Here is a 21,196-nt window from a genome sequence, read left to right as displayed (position 1 = left end):
AAAGAATTTGAGTGATGTACCTACTGTAGTGATCTAATACAGTCAATACATACCTAAAGCCTTGTGTACCTGCTACCATATCCTTCAACACATCCATACAGCTCTTTCAAGAGAGGCTTATCTACTGCTGGCTTTTCTTGCCTGTGGTGGTGTAAACCTGCAGAAGGTCTCAGTTGTTGACAAGTGGAACTGGTTTTAACATAATTACATACATCAGTCTTCATATTACACCATAAAAATAGACTCTGCCGTGGTGAGGATTTTCTTTTGACCTAAAGTGACCTGACTGGACATGTGCATGATGGAGTCACCTCAGCAGCAAACTGGGTTTTTTAGGAACAGTTTCCAGGTCCTCCCAAGACTGGTAACTATTTTTCCCCTGCTGATTATGAATAAGCATGGTGAGCTCTGAACTAACTCTTGTTTTGTACACCTTCATTCTATCCCCATCCTCGGTGGTACATTGTTCGACAAGGTCAAAGAAGAGAGTGAGTTTCCCTGCAACCTCTCAATCATCCAATTCATGTAACTGCAGGATGGGTATGTCCCTGGGCTTAGTAGAAATAGTTTTGGGTGGAGGTGAGGTTCCTACTTCTGTCTTGACAAGGGTCTCATTACCTAGTTGGGTGAGAATTTCCCCCTGTGCAATAATAATATCCCCCAGCTCTTTCAATTTGTTCTCAAATTCTACAATCCTCACTTCTGGCTCTTGGGGTAATCCTGTTGCCCCTGAGGACTCAAGTTTTACCTTATCTCCAGGCGTGTTGACAATTTAATATCACTTCTACTGACACTAACTCTCAACAAGTGAAGCCCGTCCCGAGCCTGTTGTTCACCATCAAAGTAAATCATCCCACCGCTGCCACCATTTTGTCGTGCCGTTCATGGGCACTCTTTTAATTAATTATGTAGGTTTATTATACCTCAAAGTAGAATTAATTGTTGATCATTTAAACCACAGAGTAAAATAAGTAGTTTATTCACCCAGTCTTATGAGGCATCATTATCCTTTTAGGATCATCACCTGCCCAAGTAATAGGTAACACGACTTTAAGAAAAGCACTTGAGGTGATTATTGTTTAGAGATTCTAATGGTGAACTAAGGGTCATAGGACAGTACCCACTTATTAGAAGGTTAGCTTACGTATCTTACATCACTAATTACATTTGTAAATACCATGAATACAGGTTAACATTAACACCTTAAACTAACATGCACACATGTAAATAAGTAGCACCAACATAAAACTATTTCCACCCACGGGGAAACACAGACTCCACCATTCCACACCTTGATTAAGTCCTAACTAAAAAACTAGTGAGTATTTGCGCTTATCCATTGCTACCCCTGAACGACACACATACCACCCTTTTGGCCTTCTCCTTCCTTCCCTCTCTTCACACCTGCCACCAGCAATCCCCACAACGCAGCTTCAAAGTGTTTACTGCTGCATGTTGGCCTTAGTCTGGGCGACGCCCAGCTTCCCATCTGTCAGGCTTGCTGGCACCTGAAAGGGGCGATGTCGCTCGTGAATCAGTCTCAGTTATAGTATTATAGCCAAAGTCAGTTGAACACCGTGAACGGCTCTTTCCTCACCTGAAAGGGCGATGTCGCTCGTGAATGAGCTCGCTCCACAACCTAGTGCGAGGAATGGGCGTTAGTCTCAGCCCCAAAATGCCTTGGTGTGACGTCAAGGAGTGAAAAACTGGTCGCAGGGTGGAGCCTGCTTGAGACCTGAGATTTCCTTGGTAGGCATCAATATCAATATAAGGTTTCTGGTATTTTATTTCCATTATAAATATTTACCGTTCTCCCGCAATAATTAAAGAAGGCAGATTGACCACTTTTGGCAATGATACCTGTTTTGACCCTGACACCTCTGAATTTTGTTGACACGACAGATTGTAGGAGGCGATATAGCACAACGGACCTCTTTATTTTAACACACATCTCTTCCTCTCTCTCTCTCTCCTTTCTCTCTCAAACTTCTTTCTCTCTCTCTCCTCTCATACTTTTCATTTTTTTTCTCCTTCTCTTGTGTACTTCCTCTCTCTCTCTCTCTCTCTCTCTCTCTCTCTCTCTCTCTCTCTCTCTCTCTCTCTCTCTCTCTCTCTCTCTCTCTCTCTCTCTCTCTCTCTCTCGGTATGCGGGTGAATTGTTTTTACCTCAGGGAACTAGACGTCCCTGCTCTGCATAGTCTCAAGTCACCCTTGGACAAGGTGTAATACCTGATCTGTCTCCCGTGCCAGAGTCACGGTGAAGCCTCTGGGCAGCAGCAGTGGTGGATTGGACTGCAGGCAGAGGATCTCTTTATGAGACAATGGCTGGAGTACCAGGGTCCTAGTCAGCTGGACCGTGCCTAATTATTTAGGCCAGCGGTGTGAGGGAGTGTGGCGACCTCTACACTAAAAAAGCCTCCTGGGAACCAGTTGTCGGTGTGAGCTCCCGTCCCTCCCCCTCTATCGACAGTACTCCCATCTCTATTCTGCATAACAGCTGGTTCTTGTTTTTCTCCTGAAAGAGATGTCTTCCGTGGGCCATTTGAGGTTGTACCTCCCGGCTTCTAGGTGGAGTTTCTGAGGGTTTTCTTATACTCAAGGAATATTTCAGTCTTTTGGTCTCTCAGGGAAGGCTGATACTCTCTAGAGTTGGTGGAGAACACCTGGTGACAGGTGCCACTAGCCAGGCCTCGAAAGGGTCGCAGAGTTGGGTTATTAGACGTTTCGGAAAGTGGGAACAATTGCTGGTTCCTCTCCCTACCTTGCCAGCTCTGCTCTGTGTGACTACGCCGGCCCCGTGCTATGGGACAAAACTTCGAGGGACAATAGCTGAAAAGCGCCGGGTTGTGAAAGTCTCTCTCGTGACCGAGGCTCAGGACAAGCGATTGGTCTTTGAGGCGTTTTCAAGACCCCTGTGGGACGAACTCCCAGTGTTGGAGGCATCTAACACAGCAGTATCTATTTTCCATGCACAATTTTTATACAATTCAATTTATGGTCACAATTTAAGTTATTTCGAAAGCGCTTTTAATATTTGCCCAAACTGTTAACTCAGCAAATTTCTAACAATGCCTTCAGACCTTAAGTGTGACGTCTGTCCCGGACGTTTTGCAGCTCAGTTCTTCCAGCTGAGTAAAACACGCCTCTGCGTTCAAGATTACATCTTCAGAAGGCTGCTGACTGAATGGAAGAAGTCAAGCACAATGATCGTGAAAAAGAAATTTGTAGCCCTTCAGGAATTTGTTTAACTAATGTGGCAGTGACTCCACCATCGATGGTGGAGAGGCCTTCCACTGAGACTGTGCCCTCTCCAGACGACCCTCCTGCTTCACGGGAGGACGTGTTACCTGCCTCACAGGTTGACTCCCAGCCTGCCTCACAGGATAACCCCAGCCTGCCTCACAGGCTAACCCCCAGCTAGCCTCACAGGCTAACCCCAGAATGCCTCTGGCTAACCCCAGCCTGCCTCACAGGCTAACCCCCGGCCCGCCTCACAGAACAACCGCCAGCCTGCCTCACAGGCTGACCCCAGCCTGCCTCACAGGCTAACCCCAGCCTGCTTCACAGGCTAACTCCCAGCCTGCCTCACAGGACCTTCCAGCCTGCCCCACTTAACGCTTCTCTTCCTGCTTCACAGGATGTCGGGTTCCAACCTGTAAGGAATGGAGCCAAACCGAAGAGGCAAACCAAGGATTTACTGACCCCACTACCTTCAATGGGTTCCAGGTGCTGGCAGACACCATGGAGGATGAGTTCGAGACTCGCCTAGTTGGGGACTCCATGGTCGCGTGGCCGGCTGGTTGAAGTTCTGTGGTTTCGTTCATCAAACGGCCGCAGAAAACGTACTGCTATCCAGGTGCCAGACTGGACGACATCACCGCAGCGTGCGATGATGTCACGAAAATGCCGACCGAAACACCCTCTTTGTCATTCACGCGGGGACAAATGACGTAAAGACAACCCTTTCTGAGGAACTGCTTGAGAAATACCGCCGCATGATCAAGCAGTATAAACGTAAACGGATGCCAGTAACATCATAATCTCAGGAATCCTCCCGAGGTCGGTGCCGAATCTAACTTTTACAGTAAGGCCTTCAGCTGCAAACAACAGACTGCAGTCCCTTTGCTCACAAGAAAACGTCAGTTCGCTAACTTGGAACAATTTTACTACGATTCAGACTTGTTCCTTCCTGATGGCATTCACTTAAACCCTGTTGGAGCAGCTCGTTTCGGGAGGCTGCTCTGTGACCAAGTGGCTCTTCGAAAGCCAAAAACGCGGAGGCGAAAACACCAGCAGCTCCACCGTAAGTGCACTCAACCCGCAAAATTCCGACTCGAATCATTATAAGCGCTATGTAAACGCTCGTAGCCTACGTAACAAATTTGAAGACTTAAGAAGTCCCTCGCAGCTATAAATCATTATCACATCATCAGGTCACAGAATCTTGGATAGACACTTCAAATAGAGATTTCATTGCGGAATATAGATTACCGGGTTATACCGTTTTAGTCATGAAAGAGAGAACAGAAAAGGTTGGAGGCGTTATCTTTATATCCACAACTCTCTCCATCCAGTATCCGTGAAAACAGATATTATAACCAATGCAGACACGGTCTTCATTGAAATTAAAATAAATCTCGTAAAATAGTAATTGGACTTTCTACAGACCGCCAAAGGCAGACTCTTGATAGCGACCACGCATTAAGTGAATTATTATTAGAAACAAGTAGCAGTTGCGAGGTAATTGTTGGGGACTTTAACGCCAGTGAAAAGATGGGGTGAACCGTTGGTTGTCATACAGGGCTCGACCCTGTACACAAATTTACTAGAAAGTGATTTGCATCAACACGTTCAAGAACCGACTCGGGAAAATAATATACTTGACCTTATCTTTCAACGACAGCTGATCTAGTTAACGAAGTAAATGTTGGTCAAATTTTAGTTCTAGCGATCACCGAACAATCATTCAGCATCAATATGAAAGAAAGTAAAGTAACTCCTAGTAAAGAAAAGGTGCCTGATTATCAGAGAGCAAATTTCGTAAAGACCCGATCAATTCTAAATAATTCTGACTGGACTGAAATCACACGGCGGAAACAGATATTGATAAATCTTGGGGGCCTTCACCACAATATTGAACAATGCCATAGCATATGCGTGCCCTATCGTAACAGACGTTCAGCTTCTAAGAAGAAACCCAAATGGTGGAATAACGAAATTCAAAATAGCCTATCTCTTAAAAACGCGTATACAGTAGGTACATATCATCTCAGAGTGAAGAGGCGACAAACTAGATTTGGACAGAATTCGCCGCGAAACCAAAGAAATTAATAAAACGAAGCAAGACAAATCTTGAAGAATATATAGCGGAAACAAGTAAATCTAATCCTAAAATTTTTCATCTATGTAAATAATAAAAAGTCACTCACTTGTGGTATCGGACCGCTTACTAATGAAAATGGTAAACCACGAACGATGAAAATGAAATACACAATCCTAAATAACTTTTCGCATCCGTATTTACCGACGAAGATTGTTTATCCACCTCAACCGCCGGAATTGAAGGACCGAAAAGATGTTAAAGTAGCGATGCTCATCAGAAAGTGACATTTACGCACAATTGAAAGATTAAAGTAAGCAGCTCCTGGTCCAGACAAAATTAACTAGGGTCTTAAAGAAATCAAACATCATCATATTCAATAATTCTTTAAAGCTGGAAAAGATCCGTCGGATTGGAAACTTGCAAATGTCACACCAATTTTCAAAAAGGGACAAGTCTCATCCAGGAAACTATCGACCAATTAGTCGACATCTATTGTTTGTAAGTTAACGGAGACTATCATTCGCGACAATATGGTGAAATTCTTCGAAGAAAATAATATAATAAATAATTCGCAACATGGCTTCCGTAGTAAACGTTCGTGTTTGATAACACGCCGATTTTTTCACTATATTTTTGAGGTGTTCGATGAAAGCAGATCGTAGATATCATATATCTGGATTTTCAAAAGGCATTTGATAAGGTCCCCACCAACGATTGCTCAGCAAACAACTGGCGCACGGTATCTCGAGTAACATTCTGGTGACAATTGGCTTGCGGACTGGCTCTCTGAGCGGAAACAGTAGTTCTAAACGGTGTTACATCTAACTGAAAGCTCGATGTCAAGCGGCGTACCTCAAGGATCAATTAGCTGCCCCATGCTCTTCTTAATTTATGTTAATGATATCGATGATGGGCTCACTTGCAAAGTATCAAAATTTACTGATGACACAAAAATTGCTGAAGTAAAGTAACTGCGATACTCGACGAAGAAGCTTTTACAATCAGATGAATCGACTTGCACGTTGGGCCAATCAATGGCAAATGAAATTTAACGTTGAAGAAATGTAAAGTGTTGCACATCGGAAAAAAATAACAATCGCGTTCGGTACGTAACGAATGGCCAACAACTTTCCGCAGTAAGTAAAGAAAGGATCTTGGAATCCACTATATCAAGCGATTTAAAGCCCGGTCAGCATTGTTCAGAGATAGTCAAAACTGCAAACAAATTGGTTGGCTTCATCGGACGAGTCTGTAATATAAATCGGAAAACGTAATATTAAAACTGTATAATTCGTTGGTTCGACCCCGTCTAGAGTACTGTGTACAGTTTTGGTCTCCCGACTACAGAAAAGACATAGAAAAGTTGGAACGGTTCAACGAAGAGTAACAAAGATGATTCCTAGGTTGAAATTTGTCATATGAACAAGAGCTTAAAAAGTAAGAAATTTATTCAGCCTATCAAAAGAAAGAATGCAGGGCGATCTAATAGAAGTGTTTAAAAATGTTCAAAGGATTCAGAGTGATATTAATGCGGAGATTACTTTACAATTGATCGATCAAATAGAACAAGAAAAATCACAATTTGAAGATAAGTGGTAAAAAAGATTCTCGTCGCACTTTGAAGCTAAACAACTTCTTCTTCAATCGAGTTATTAATGTTTGGAACTCTCTACCTTGTGATATCGTTGATAATTGTACAACAGTTACGGCCTTCAAGAATAGATTAGACAAGTGTTTTTGAATCAACCAGCAACTAGATGTGTACTCATTGTCGTAAATAACGTTAAGTTCTTTCAGGAACACTGGTGTCCTTGTCCTTTTATCCTTGGTTTAAGTGGTAGCAGTAATGGTGATAGTACTTTCCTCTTTCCTACATAAATTCATGCAGTTTTCCATGCTGCATAGTTCTCCTTTCCTGCCAGCTTTGGCTGGAAGGTCAGGGGTGGGAGGAGCCTTCTACCTTTGCTGTCCCTTCACATATTCACACCTTTGATTAGATGGTCTGTGTAACAGCTCTGTCTGAAACAACCTCATAAGGACCAGCAGGTCTGCTGCTGTGTTTGTTCTTCCTTCTGTTCCTTGTGTTCTGTGTGTGTGCTGGGAAGTGTACCAAGGTGCTGAGGGGAGTGCCTGTGGTGTGTGGGGAGGGGCAGTTGTAGGGAGTGTGTGAGGTGTGTTCCTAGGGTGCTGAGGGGGTGCCTATGGTGTGTGTGTGTGGGAGGGGGCAGCAGTGAGGGTGTGCTGGGGAGGGTGTACCTTGGGTGCTGGGGAGTGCCTGTGATGTGTGCGGAGGGGCAGCTGTGGGGGTGTGTGCTGGGAGGTGTACCCTGGGGTGCTGAGGGGTGCCTGTGGTGTGTGGGGTGGGAGGGGGCAGCTGTGGGGTGTCTGGGAGGTGTACCTAAGATTGCTGAGGGGTGCCTGAGGGTGTGTGGGGAGGAGACGGCTGTGGGGGTGTGCTGGGAGGTGTGCCTAAGGGGTGCTGAGGGGTGCCTGCTGTGTGGTGTGGGAGGAGGCAGCTGTATGGGTGTGTGCTGGGAGGTGTGCCCTAAAGGTGCTGAGGGGTGCCTGTGTGTGTGTGTGGGGAGGGGCAGCTATAGGGGTGTGCTGGGAGGTGTACCCTAAGGTGCTGAAGGGGTGCCTGTGGTGTGTGTGGGGAGGGAAGCTGTAGGGGGTGTACTGGGAGGTGTACATACTAAGGTGCTGAGGAGGTGCCTGTGGTGTGTGTGTGTGGGGAGGGGCAGCTGTGGGGTGTGCTGGGGAGGTGTGCCCTAAGGTGCTGGTGGGGGTGCCTGTGGTGTGTGTGTGTGGGGGAGGGCAGCTATAGGGGTGTGCTGGGGTGTGCCTAAGGTGCTGAAGGGGTGCCTGTGTGTGTGTGTGTGGGGAGGGGCAGCTGTGGGGTGTGCTGGGAGGTGTGCCTAAGGTGCTGAGGAGGTGCCTGTGGTGTGTGTGTGTGGGGAGGGTTCAGCTGGTAGGGGTATGCTGGAAGGTGTGCCTAAGGTACTGAGGGGGGTACCCTGTGGGTGTGTGTGTGGGGGAGGGGGGCAGCTATGGGGGTGTGGGTGTGCCTAAAGGTGCTGAGGGGTACCTATGGTGTGTGTATGTGAGGGGCACCTGTAGGGGTGTGCTGGGAGGTGTGCCTAAGGTGCTGAGGGGTGCCTGTGGTGTGTGAAAGAGGCTGCAGCTGTAATGGTGTGCTGGGATGTGTGCCTAAGGTGCTGAGGGGTGCCCGCTGGTGTGTGGGGAGGAAGGCAGCTGTAGAGGTTGTGCTGGGAGAGTGTACCTAAGGTGCTGAAGGGTACCTGTGGTGTGGGAGGGGGCAGCTTGCTGGGGTGTGCTGGGGAGGTGTACCCAAGGTGCTGAAGGTGCCTGTGGTGTGTGGGGAGGGGGCAGCTGTAGGGGTGTGCTGATAGGTGTAAACCTAAGGTGCTGCTGAGGGGTGCCTGTGGTGTGTGGGAAGAGGCAGCTGTAGGGGTGTGCTGGGAGGTGTGCCTACAGGTGCTGAGGGGGGCCTGTGGTGTGTGGGGAGGGGCAGCTAGTAGGGATGTGCTGGGGTGTGCACCTAAGGTGCTGAGGGGTGCCTGTGGTGTGTGTTGGGAGGAGAGGGCAGCTGTGAGGGGTGTGCTGAGAGGTGTACCTAAAGGTGCTGAGGGGTGCCACTGGGTGGTGTGTGTGTGGAGGGGGCAGCTGTGGGGGTGTGCTGGGGTGTGCCTAGGGTGTTGAGGGGTGTCTGTGGTGTATGTGTGGGTGGGGGCAGCTGTAGGGGTGTGTTGGGAGGTGTACCTAAGTTTCTGAGGGGGTGCCTGTGGTGTGTGGGGAGGATGCAGCTGTACGAGTGTGCTGGGAGGTGTGCCTAAGGTGCTGAGAAGAGTGCCTGTGTGGTGTGTGGGGAGAGACTCAGCTGTAGGGGGTGTGCTGGGAGGTGTACCCTAGGGTGTTGAGGGGGTGTCTGTGGTGTGTATGTGTGGGTGGGGGCAGCTGTGGGGGTGTGTTGGGGTGTACCTAAGGTTCTGAGGGGGTGCCTGTGGTGTGTGGGAGGATGCAGCTGGGGTGTGCTGGGGAAGTGTGCACCCTAAGGTGCTGAGGGAGTGCCTGTGGTGTGTGAGGGAGGAGGCAGCTGTACAGAGGTGTGCTGGGAGGTGCACTAAGGTGCTGAGAGGGTGCCTGTGGTGTGTGTGGGGAGGGGCAGCTGTGGGGGGTGTGCTGGGAGGTGTACCTACGGTGCTGAGGGGTGCCTGTGTGGGTGCGTGGGGAGGCGGCTGCTGTGGGGGTGTGCTGGGATGTGTGCCAGAAGGTGCTAAGGGGGTTGCCTGTGGTGTGTGGGGAGAGGGGCCAGCTGTGGGGGTGTGCTGGGAGGTGTACCTAGGTTCTGAGGGGTGCCTGTGGTGTGTGTGTGTGGAGGGGGGCAGCTGTGAAGGTGTGCTGTGTGGTGTACCTAAGGTGCTGAGGGGTGCCTGTGGTTTGTGTGTGTGTGGGGAGGGGCAGCTGGGGGTGTGCTGGGAGGTGTGCCTATGGTGCTGAAGGGGTGCTGTAGGTGTGTGTGTGTGGGGAGGGGAACAGCTGTGGGGGTGTGCTTGTTGGGGTGTGCACCTAAAGTGCTGATGGGGTGGCTGTGGTGTGTGTGTGTGTGTGGGGGAGGGGCAGCTGTGGGGGTGTGCTGGGTGAGCCCACTGCCTAAAGTGCTGAGGGGGTGCCTGTGGTGTGTGTGTGTGGGGGGGGCAGCTGTGGGGGTGGCACTGGAGAGGTGTACCTAAGGTGCTGAGGGGTGCCTGTGTGTGTGTGTGTGGAGAGGGGGCAGCTGTGGGGGTGTCATGGTGTGTGCCTGAAGTTCTGAGGGGGTGCCTGTGGTGTGTGTGTGTGTGGGGGAGGGGGCAGCTGTGGGGGTGTGCTGAGGGGTGTTACCCTGGGTGCTGTGGGGTTGCCTGTGGTGTGTGTGTGGGGAGGGGGGCAGCTGTGGGGGTGTGCTGGGAGGTGTGCCCTAAGGTGCTGAGGGGGTTGCCTGTGTGTGTGATGGGAGGAGCGGCTGTAGGGGTGTGCTGGGTGTGCCCTAAGGTGCTGAGGAATGCCTGTGGTGTGTGTGTGGGGAGGGGGCAGCTGTGGAGAACCAGAAACACAAAGGAAGTGAACAAACAACAGCATGAACCTGCTGAGGTCCTACCAGGTTGTTTGTGACAAGCAACTATCTAATCAAAGGTGGAAGATGAAGGACACGCAAGGTGCTGAGGGGAGGCCCTCCCCACCCCCATCCCTCCAGCCAAAGCTGGCAGGAAAGGAAAAAAAGAACCATGCAGCATGGAAACTGCATGGAATTTATGTGGAAAAGAGGAAAGCACTACCATGCACCACCACTAACAGGCAATAAAAGCGGACAAGGACACCAGTATTCAAGAAAGGAGCTAACATTAATACGACAATGAGTAATATATCACCAGATTGCTAGTTGGACAGGCGCATAATCTGTTACTTGAAAGGCCGTAACTGTTACTATCAACGACATCTACAGGGTAGAGTTTAAAGTGCTGTAACTCAGATTGAAGAAGAGTGTTTAAGCTTCGTGCGACGAATCTTTACCATATCTTCAAATTGTGATTTCTTCTTGTTCTATTTGATCGATCAATTGTAAGTAATCTTCCGCATTAATATCACTGAATCGCTTTGAACATTTAAGCCCACTTCTATTAGATCGCCTCCGTTCTTCGTTTGATGGTAAGATAAATTTACTTTTTAGGCGCATTCATGTAACAATTTCAACCTAGGAATCATCTTTGTTACTCTTCGTTGGACCGTTCAACTTTTCTATGTCTTTTTCTGTGGTAGGGAGATAAAACTGTACACAGTACTCTAGACGAGGTCGAACCAGCAGATTATACAGTTTAATATTACTTTTCCGATTTATTTTAAAGACTCGTCCGATGAAGCCAATAGTTGTTTTCAGTTTTAACTTCTCTGAACAATGTTGAACTTTAAATCGACGATAGTGGTTAAGATCCTTTTCTTTCTTACGTACCGAACGCGATTGTTATTTTTTTCCGATGTACAACACTTTACATTTCTCAACGTTAAATTTCATTTGCCATTGATTGGCCCAACGTGCAAGTCGATCTATATCTGATTGGCAGCTTCTTCTGTCCGGTATCGCAGTTACTTTACTAGCAATTTTGTGTCATCAGCAAATTTTGATACTTTTGCTAAGTGAGCCCATCATCGATATCATTAACATAAATTACAGTTAGAGGCATGGGCCAAGCACTGATCCTTGAGGTACCGCCGCGACATCGAGCCAGTTAGATGCACCGTTTAGAACTACTCTTGTTTCCGCTCAGGAAACCAGTCCACCAAACCACCATTGTGAATGTTACCGAGATACCGTGCTGCCAGTAGTTTGCTGAGGGGGTGCCAATCGTTGTGTGGTGGGGACCTTATCAAATGCCTTTTGAAAATCCAGATATATGATATCTACTGATCTGCTTTCATCGAACACCTCAAAAATATAGTGAAAAAAATCAAGGTTAGTCAAACACCGAACGTTTACTACGGAAGCCATGTTGCGAATTATTTATTATTTTCTCTGAAGAACACCATATTGTCGCGAATGATAGTCTCCATTAACTTACAAACATGTCAGGCTAATTGTCGATAGTTTCCTGGATGAGACTTGTCCCACGAAAAAATTGGTGTGACATTTGCAAGTTTCCAAATCCGACGGAACTTCTTTTCCAGCTGTTAAAGATTTGAATATGATGGAAATGGCGTGTTTACAGAACTATGTTTGATTTCTTTTAAGACCCTAGGGTAATTTTGTCTGGACCAGGAGCTTTGCTTTACTTTAATCTTTTTCATTTATTGTGCGAATTATTCACTTCCTACCGATGAGCACGCCACTTAACATCTTTTTCGGTCTTCTAACCTCCGGCGGTTGGGGTGATAAATTAATCTTCGTCGGTAAATACTGGATGCCCAAAAAAAGATTATTTAGAGATTGTAGCCATTTCATTTTCATCGTTCGTGTAGTTAACCATTTTCATTAGCAAGCGGTCCCGATACCACAAGTGAGTGTTATTATTTACATAGCTGAAAAATTCCTTGAGTATTAGATTTACTTGTTTCCGCTATATATTCTGGGTTGTCTTGCTTCGTTTTTATTAATTTCTTGGTTTCATGCGGCGAATTCTGTCCAACTCTAGTTTGTCAGCCTCGCTCTGAGACGATATGTACCTCACTATTATACGTTTAAGAGATAGGCTATTTTGAATTTCAAGGTTATTCCACCATTTGGGTTTCTTCTTAAAACTGAAGTTGAACGTCTGTTACGATAGGGTACGCATATGCTGTATGGCATTTGTTCAATATTGTGGTACCGAAGGCCCCAAGATTTATCATCTGTTTCCGCCGTGATTTCAGTCCAGCTCCAGAATTATTTAGAATTGATCGGAGTCTTACTGAAATTCGCTCTCTGATAATCAGGCACCTTTTCTTTACTAGGAGTTACTTGCTACTTTCTTTCATATTGATGCTGAATGTGATTGTTCGGTGATCGCTAGAGACCAAAAATTGGACCAACATTTACTTCGTTAACTAGGATCAGCTGTCGTTGAAAAGATAAGGTCCAAGTATATTATTTTCCCTGAGTCGGTTCTTGAACGTGTTGATGTAAATCACTTTCTGAAGTAATTTGTGTGGGAGACAGGTAATGAGCCCTATTATGAGTAATTCAACAGTTCAACCCATCTTTTCACTGGCAAGTTAAGAGTCTCAACAACGTTACTGCCTCGCAACTGCTACTTTGTTTCTAATAATTCACTTAATGCATTGGTCGCTATCAAGAGTCTGCCTTGGTCTGTAGATAAACCGAATTACTATTTTACGAGATTTATTTTTTAATTTTCAATGAAGACCGTGTCTACTACTGGTTATAATATCTGTTTTCAGGGGATACTGGACGGAGAGAGTTGTGGATATAAAAGATTAACGCCTCCACCCTGTCTGTTCTCTCTTTCATGACTAAAAAATGGTATAACCCGGTAATCTATATTCCGCATATGAAATTCCTCTATTTGGAGTGTCTATCCAAGATTCTATGCGACTCCGATGATGTGATGTGTTGCAGAAGGGGGAGGACTTCTTGGGTGAGCTGGGAGGTGTGCCCAAGGTGCTGAGGGGGTGCCTGTGGTGTGTGTGAGGGGGACAGCTGCAGGGGGTGTGCTGGGAGGTGTGCCCAAGGTGCTGAGGTGTCTGTGGTGTTTGAGGAGGGGGCAGCTGTAATGGTGTGCTGAGATGTGTACCCAAGGTGCTGAGGGGTGCCTGTGGTGTGTGGGGAGGAGGCAGCTGGGCAGCAGGTAGGGGTGCTGGGAGGAGGCAGCTGGCAGCTGGGGGTGCTGGGAGGTGTACCCCAAGGTGCTGAGTGCCTGTGGTGTGTGGGGAGGGGGCTGTAGGGGATGTGCCAGGTGTACCCTAAGGTGCTGAGGGGTTGCCTGAAGTGTGTTGGGAGGGGGCAGCTGTAGGGGTGTGCTGGGAGGTACCCAAGGTGCTGAGGGGTGCCTGTGGTGTGTGTGTGAGGAGGCAGCTGTGGGGTGGGCTGGAAGGTGTACCTAAGGTGCTGAGGGAGTGCCTGTGGTGTGTGGGGAGGGGCAGCTGTACGTGTGCTGGGAGGTGTGCCCAAGGTGCTGAGGGTGCCTGTGGTGTGTGTGTGGGGGAGGGACAGCTAGGGATGTGCTGGGGAGGTGTACCTGGGGTGCTAGGGGGTGCCTGTGGTGTGTGTGGGTAGGGGGCAGCTGTGGGGTGTGCTGGGAGGTACCTAAGGTGCTGAGGGGTGCCTGTGGTGTGTGGGGGAGGGGCAGTTGTGGGGTGTGCTGGGAGGTGTGCCCAAGGTGCTGAGGGGGTGAAAGTGGTGTGTGGGGAGGGGCAGCTGTAGGGGTGTGCTGGGAGGTGTACCCAAGGTGCTGGGGAGTGCCTGTGGTGTGTGGGGAGGGGCAGCCTGTGGGGGTGTGCTGGAGGTGCCTAAGGTGCTGAGGCGGTGCCTGTGGTGTGTGTGGGGAGGGGCAGCTGTAGGGGTGTGCTGGAGGGTGTGCCCAAGGTGCTGAGGTGCCTGTGTGTGTGTGTGTGGGGAGGGGCAGTAGGGGTATGCTGTGAGGTGTACCTAAGGTGCTGAGGGGTGCCTGTGGTGTGTGGAGAGGGGCAGCTGTAGGGGTATGCTAAGAGGTGTACCTACAAAGGTGCTGTGTGTGTGGGGAGAGGGCCGCTGACTCCAGCTAGGTGTGCTAGGAGGTGTACCTAAGGTGCTGAGAGGGGGTGCCTGTGGTGTGTGGGGAGGAGGCAGCTGTAGAGGTGGTATGGAAGGTGTTCCTAAGGTGCTGAGGGGGTACCTGTGGTGTGTGTGTGGGGAGGGGGCAGCTGTAGGGGTGTGCTGGGAGGTGTACCTAAGGTGCTGAGGGGGTGCCTGTGGTGTGTGTGTGGGGAGGGGGCAGCTGTAGGGGTGTGCTGGGAGGTGTTCCTAATGTGCTGAGCGGGTGCCTGTGGTGTGTGGGGGAGGGGCAGCTGTAGGGGTGTGCTGGGAGGTGTACCTAAGGTGCTGAGGAGTGCCTGTGGTGTGTGGGTGGGGAGGGGCAGCTGTAGGGGTGTGCTGGGAGGTGTGCCTAAGGTGCTGTGGGGTGCCTGTGGTGTGTGTGTGTGGGGAGGTAGCAGCTGTAGGGGTGTGCTGGGAGGTGTACCTAAGGTGCTGAGGGAGTGCCTGTGGTGTGTGGGGAGGGGGCAGCTGTAGGGGTGTGCTGGGAGGTGTACCTAAGGTGCTGAGGGGGTGCCTGTGGTGTGTGTGTGGGGAGGTGGCAGCTGTAGGGGTGTGCTGGGAGGTGTACCTAAGGTGCTGAGCAGGTGCCTGTGGTATGTGGGGAGGAGGCAGCTGTAGGGATGTGCTGGGAGGTGTACCTAAGGTGCTGAGGGAGTGCCTGTGGTGTGTGGGGAGAGGCAGCTGTAGGGGTGTGCTGGGAGGTGTACCTAAGTTGCTGAGGGGTGCCTGTGGTGTGGGGAGGGGCAGCTGTAGGGGTGTGCTGAGGTGTACCTAAGGTGCTGAGGGGGTGCCTGTGGTGTGTGTGAGGGGCAGCTGTGGGGTGTGCAAAAAGGTGTACCCAAGGTGCTGGGGGAGTGCCTGTGGTGTGTGGGGAGGGGCAGCTGTAGGGTGTGCTGGGAGGTGTGCCTAAGGTGCTGAGGGGTGCCTGGTGTGTGTGTGGGGAGGGGCTGTAGGGGTGTGCTGGGAGGTGTACCTAAGGTGCTGAGGGGTGCCTGTGGTGTGTGGGGAGGGGCAGCTGTGGGGTGTGCTGAGAGGTGTACCCAAGGTGCTGAGGGGTGCCTGTGTGTGTGGGGAGGGGCAGCTATGGGGTGTGCTGGGAGGGGTGTGCCTAAGGTGCTGAGGGTGTGCCTGTGGTGTGTGTGTGGGGAGGTGGCAGCTGTAGGGGTGTGCTGGGAGGTGTACCTAAGGTGCTGAGGGGTGCCTGTGGTGTGTGGGGAGGTGGCTGCTGTAGGGATGTGCTGGGAGGTGTACCTAAGGTGCTGAGGGGGTGCCTGTGGTGTGTGGGGAGGAGGCAGCTGTAGGGTTGTGCTGGGAGGTGTACCTAAGGTGCTGAGGGAGTGCCTGTGGTGTGTGGGGAGGTGGCAGCTGTAGGGGTGTGCTGGGAGGTGTACCTAAGGTGTTGAGGGGGTGCCTGGTGTGTGTGTGGGGAGGAGGCAGCTGTAGGGGTGTGCTGGGAAGTGTGCCTAAGGTGCTGAGGAGTGCCTGTGGTGTGTGGGGAGGGGCAGCTGTAGGGTGTGCTGTGAGGTGTTCCCTGGTGTGCTGAGGGAGTGCCTGGTGTGTGTGGGGAGGTGGCAGCTGTAGGGGTGTGCTGGGAGGTGTACCTAAGGTGCTGAGGGAGTGCCTGTGGTGTGTGGGTAGGCGGCAGCTGTAGGGCTGTGCTGGGATGTGTTCCTAAGGTGCTGAGTGCGTGCCTGTGGTGTGTGTGTGGGGAGGAGGCAGCTGTAGGGGTGTGCTGGGAGGTGTACCAAGGTGCTGAGGGGTGCCTGTGTGTGTGTGGGGAGGGGCAGCTGCTGGGGTGTGCTGGGATGTGTACCTAAGGTGCTGAGGGGGTGCCTGTGTGTGTGGGGAGGGGGCAGCTGTGGGAGTGTGCTGGGAGGTGTGCCTAAGGTGCTGAGGGGGTGCCTGTGTGTGTGGGGAGGGGCAGCTGTAGGGGTGTGATGGGTGGTGTGCCTAAGGCGTGCTGAGGGGGTGGCTGTGGTGTGTGTGTGAAGGGGCAGCTGTTAGGGTGTGCTGGGGTGCACCTAAGTTGCTGAGAGGGTGCCTGTGTGTGTGTGGCAAAGGGCAGCTGTTAGGGTGTGCTGGGAGGTGTACCTAAGGTGCTGAGGGGGTGCCTGTGGTGTGTGTGTGGGGAGCATGCAGGTGTAAAGGTGTGCTGGGAGGTGTGCCTAAGGTGCTGAGGGGTTGCCTGTAGTGTGTGGGGAGGGGGCAGCTGTAGGGGTGTGCTGAGAGGTGTACCTAAGGTGCTGAGGGAGTTCCTGTGGTGTGTTAGAAGGGGGCAGCTGTAGGTGTGTGCTGGGAGGTGTGCCCAAGGTGTTGAGGGGGTTCCTGTGGTGTGTGTGTGATGAGGGGGCAGCTGTAGGAGTGTGCTGGGAGGTGTACCTAAGGTGCTGAGGGAGTGCCTGTGGTGTGTGTGGAGGGGGCAGCTGTAATGGTGTGCTGGGATGTTGTAACGTACCTGCCGGCATACCAACACCGCAGAAGCCAGTTAAAAGCCAACTGGGAAAGTTGGGAATAATCCCTTGTACATGGCCATGGTTATATACCGGATCCAGTTTCTCCTCAGCCGAAACAATACCCGTAGAGGTCAATATGTCATAAGTAGATAAGGGAAGAGAGCGAGAAAGCTTGCTTGGGTTGGCACCCCTGATATAAATACAGCAGAATCCCGATATATATATATATATATATATATATATATATATATATATATATATATATATATATATATATATATATATATATATATATATATATATATATATATATATATATATATATATATATATATATATATATATATATATATATATATATATATATATATATATATATATATATATATATATATATATATATATATATATATATATATATATATATATATATATATTTATACGTCAGGACTTAGAAATTAAGGGAAAATTAAGTTTAGAATTAACATACAAAAAGACAACCTCAGAAAGGCAGAGGAAGGATAGATTAATGTACCAAGCTGAAAGGCGAGAAGGAAAAGTGTTGGAACCTTGAGGTGGCCACGTCACCAGGAGAGGTAGCGAGGCAACCGCTCTTCCTGGCCAGATTCATTCTGGACTTAACCTTTCCGAACGGCACAGGTAAGCTCACCGCTCGCTAGAGTCCTGAGTGCCTGGGAGTGAGATATAGCCCTAGCCGGCGTTCATCAGTGATTCATTCTGGACTTAACCTTTCCGCACGGCACAGGTGAGGGCGCGAGACAAGCTGAAGGCCGGTGTCCAGGGGTTAGACAAGGCGAGTGGCCCGCCACCTTGAAGCCGCCCCCATTGAGAGTCGGGAATGGACCCAGACGCCAGTGATGGACAAGGGTCATGCCCTCAGTCATGAGTGCCTGAATTGAGCCAAGGTAAGGGCGAGCCAGTCCAGTCCCTGCCCACCCCCGCGACCAGCAGGCTGGTGATGGGAGTAGAAGCGGCTCCGAAGCCCCCCTTTAGGCACGGCACAACAACATAGTGTAGCTCTCAGGCCTCCACCCAGCCAAGGAAATTGTCTAAACCGGGTAAGGGGCACCCGCTTGGTGGACTAGGGGCAAACAGTGACCTCACCCCCCCTTTAGCTGTAACAGTCTGGTCTTTCTCTCACACTTACTCTTGTCTTCCTGTTGTTGTTATGAGTGTTTTTTTTGTGTGTGTGCACGCCGGTGCAGGCAGTTGAAATCGGAGTGTCTAGCCAATCGTGCGGTAGCCCTGTGATATATCCCGACATGTGTTCATCTCTCTCGCGTGTAGCATTTGTCAATAAGAATATTAGGGGATTAGAAGAAAGGTTTTCACGTTTGTAAACAATACATGCTACACTTCCTTCGTCTAGTGAGGATATGGTTAGAACCAGAGACCCCTAGACGACTTTTTCTGGAAGAGGCTTAAGCCTTTGACTCCAGCTCCATAGCCTCAGTCAAAATATTAGGTAGGGTTTTCTTTTTTTTGGTGGATATTTTGAACTGTGTATTTAAATGCAATTGTGTATTAACCAAAACATGCTACACTCCCATCGGGAGTGAGGATTATTGTTAGGGGGAAGGGAACTTGGGAAGAAAATCAATAAATTGTCTTCTGCCTATGTCCTGTATTAATGCATACAGCCTTCCTAGCCTAAGGTGCAGTCTCGCAATCTCCCCCACCACGACCTCCGAAGGTAACCATGACCCCACACTACCACACTTGGGACTGAGGATACCATCTACCTCAAGGAACAACCCATAGTAAGCTGGGGAGCGACGGACACTATCTATCAGGTGGGACAGTTGTTAAAGTCAAGTGTTGCCAGGCCTGCCCGTGGCAGGGAGAGTCTGGGGACTAAACAGTTAGTTTAGTTCCGCCCCACCTGGTTCATAGAACTGCCGTTCCTCACTTACAGGCTTTGGGGGTTGTGCCATATTACAACCTCCTGGTGGCAGCTTACAGAGAGGGAACAGCAGGGAATCGAACCCAGCTGTACACTCTCTGAGGTTGAGGAATCTTAGCGTCACTATTTTTCCTCTTCCTCCCTTTTTTTTTTTTTTTTAACCTGTGATGGCCAGGGGTCGAACCCGGGGCTGTTATATTGGTGTTTCAGCGGTGGGATTTCACTTTAACTAGTTGAGAATTGAACCATTGTGGGGGGAAAGTAACTTATTAGAAACTCATTTTCAGTAAACTTTACAGAGTGAGTTCATGGTGGTTAGGTGTTAGACTGCACCTGAGAGGAAGGTTAGAGTATAAAAATATTTTTGGTGTGCATTTAACCTTATATTATCTGTCTGAATTATGCCAAGGGTCGCCTTAGTGGGCCATAGTCAATTACCGGCACACTGGGAAAACGTGTCATGGGAATTGGATGTATTTAGGGCTCCAGGAGGACATGCGTGTTCTTTCTTCGAAGACAGTCGGTTGACAGATGTGTTAAATAACAAATATGATGTTGTGTTACTGTGGCTAGGTAGCAATGACATTAAGGGTGATACAGTTGCCCAGATCTGGTGGATGAAATAATTAATATAGTCTATATCCTGGAAGAAAAGTGTGAAGCTGAAATAATACAAGTGCATAGACTTCACAATCTCTTGACGGGAAACGGGGCGCGGGGCCGATTCGCAGGGGGCCGATTTTCAAAAATTTATAATTTAAATATTTTCAAAACCAAAGCAGCTAGCGACCTGAAACTAAAACAGGCACCTCCCTTAGGCATATATGAGTCTCCATGAGCAGCGGTATCAAAAAATTCAAAGTCGTTCCCTAATAAAATCCCGATTAATTGTTTTTTATATAAGTATAACAAAACTTAAAAAGGCTATAAAATCCTCAGATTTTACGCTAGATGCACAAACATCACCAAATGAAGAGATAATCACTTATATTTTCAGAATCAATAGCAATATTTAGCATATCTTATAAGTTTTTGCCAGAAATAGCTACTTATTTTTTTTCTATTTAGTGCAATTTTTTACGTAAGTTTTTAACATCTAATAAATCACTTAATTTTCACATTAGAAACTTAATACTTGAGGAAAGCATGCAGAAACATCTTAATTTTACTCAACAAAAGCAAAATATTCATTTTTCTATATACAATCACAACTTATTTTGGTTGAATTCCGATGTCACTATTGCCGCAGCACGTCTTGCCTGCTATCTGGCCCTCGTCCCTGAACAATCACTTTAGCCTTTTGGCCTATGACTTGTGGGCCCCGGTCAGTTTCCTGGACTTGTACACGTCCCTGTTCCTCGCCGTCTCCTTCCTGCCCTCCTCGATACTGCTCCTCTTCCTGCCGGTCGGCTGCTTCAAGGCCTTGTTCTTCCTCGCTTCTGAGGTCACGTCCTTGGAGAAATTAGCACCGAAACAGTTGAAGAGGGACTTGCTGATGTGCGGCAAGATGGTGTTGGCCAGGTTGTGCCCCTCCTGGCACCTGTACCCCTGCAAGGTCGGGTCTGAGGCCGCCAGGAACTCCAGGAGGTGCCTGAACCCGTCCCTGTGGCGCATGGCAAGAGAGAGGAACCTCAACCTGCGCTCCTTCTTGTCCTCCCTGCACATCAGGGAGTCCCACAGCGACATCCCGAAGGACGCCATGTGGGCCATTGGGAGATGGCCGCTTCAGGACCGCCCGGCCCGTCTCCAGCTCTCCCCTGTCGACCAGCTCGACCAGGGCGTCGAACATCACAGAGGGCGGGTCGCCCCTCTCGAGCTCCACGGTAATCTTCATCTCCTCCTGCTGGGCAAGCTCCTGCTTGCAGCACTCGGCCACAGAGGAGTTGGCCTGGACCTTCCTGGCCAGGTAGCCGGCGTAGTTGCCGACCGCGGCGAGGAGCAACTCGTCCGTCGGCGGGTCCGGCTGGTCGTCGGCCAGCTCCCTGGCAAGCTGGGCCAAGATCACCTCGTCGTCCTCCTTCTCCTCTGCCTTGGCCCGGTCCAGGTCGGCCTGCACGTCCCCGGGGAAGAACCCGACGAGCTTCAGCAAATGCAGGCGCTGGGCCAACCTGTTGCTCACCATGAAGTTCTGCACACAACACTGAGTCACTGCACTGATGGCGTAGTACGGCTCCTCCACAGTTTACTCCACGGGGTCGCGGCGTCCTCATATCTTG

General features: G+C 49.6%; 1 protein-coding gene across 1 annotated transcript in view; it reads right to left on the bottom strand.

The window, feature by feature from the left end:
* The window catches only part of LOC127009114 (mucin-2-like), a 51,271-nt gene extending 33,584 nt beyond the window's left edge, over window positions 1–17,687 (bottom strand). The window contains exons 1-11 of the mRNA XM_050881899.1: window positions 17,626–17,687; window positions 16,086–16,178; window positions 15,442–15,461; window positions 15,311–15,329; window positions 13,603–13,828; window positions 13,405–13,508; window positions 9,537–9,656; window positions 9,323–9,375; window positions 9,154–9,221; window positions 8,604–8,763; window positions 7,580–7,708 (exon numbers count right to left, since the gene is read on the bottom strand). Of these exons, the coding sequence (XP_050737856.1) occupies window positions 7,580–7,708; window positions 8,604–8,763; window positions 9,154–9,221; window positions 9,323–9,375; window positions 9,537–9,656; window positions 13,405–13,508; window positions 13,603–13,828; window positions 15,311–15,329; window positions 15,442–15,461; window positions 16,086–16,178; window positions 17,626–17,687 (1,054 nt within the window). The remainder of the gene's footprint in view (window positions 1–7,579; window positions 7,709–8,603; window positions 8,764–9,153; window positions 9,222–9,322; window positions 9,376–9,536; window positions 9,657–13,404; window positions 13,509–13,602; window positions 13,829–15,310; window positions 15,330–15,441; window positions 15,462–16,085; window positions 16,179–17,625) is intronic.
* Window positions 17,688–21,196: the final 3,509 nt, after the last annotated feature.

Source organism: Eriocheir sinensis, chromosome 39, assembly GCF_024679095.1.
Source record: "Eriocheir sinensis breed Jianghai 21 chromosome 39, ASM2467909v1, whole genome shotgun sequence".
Classification (NCBI taxonomy): Eukaryota; Metazoa; Arthropoda; class Malacostraca; order Decapoda; family Varunidae; genus Eriocheir; species Eriocheir sinensis.
The sequence above is the reverse complement of the archived record's forward strand: the minus strand, read 5'-3'. Positions and strand labels throughout refer to the sequence as shown.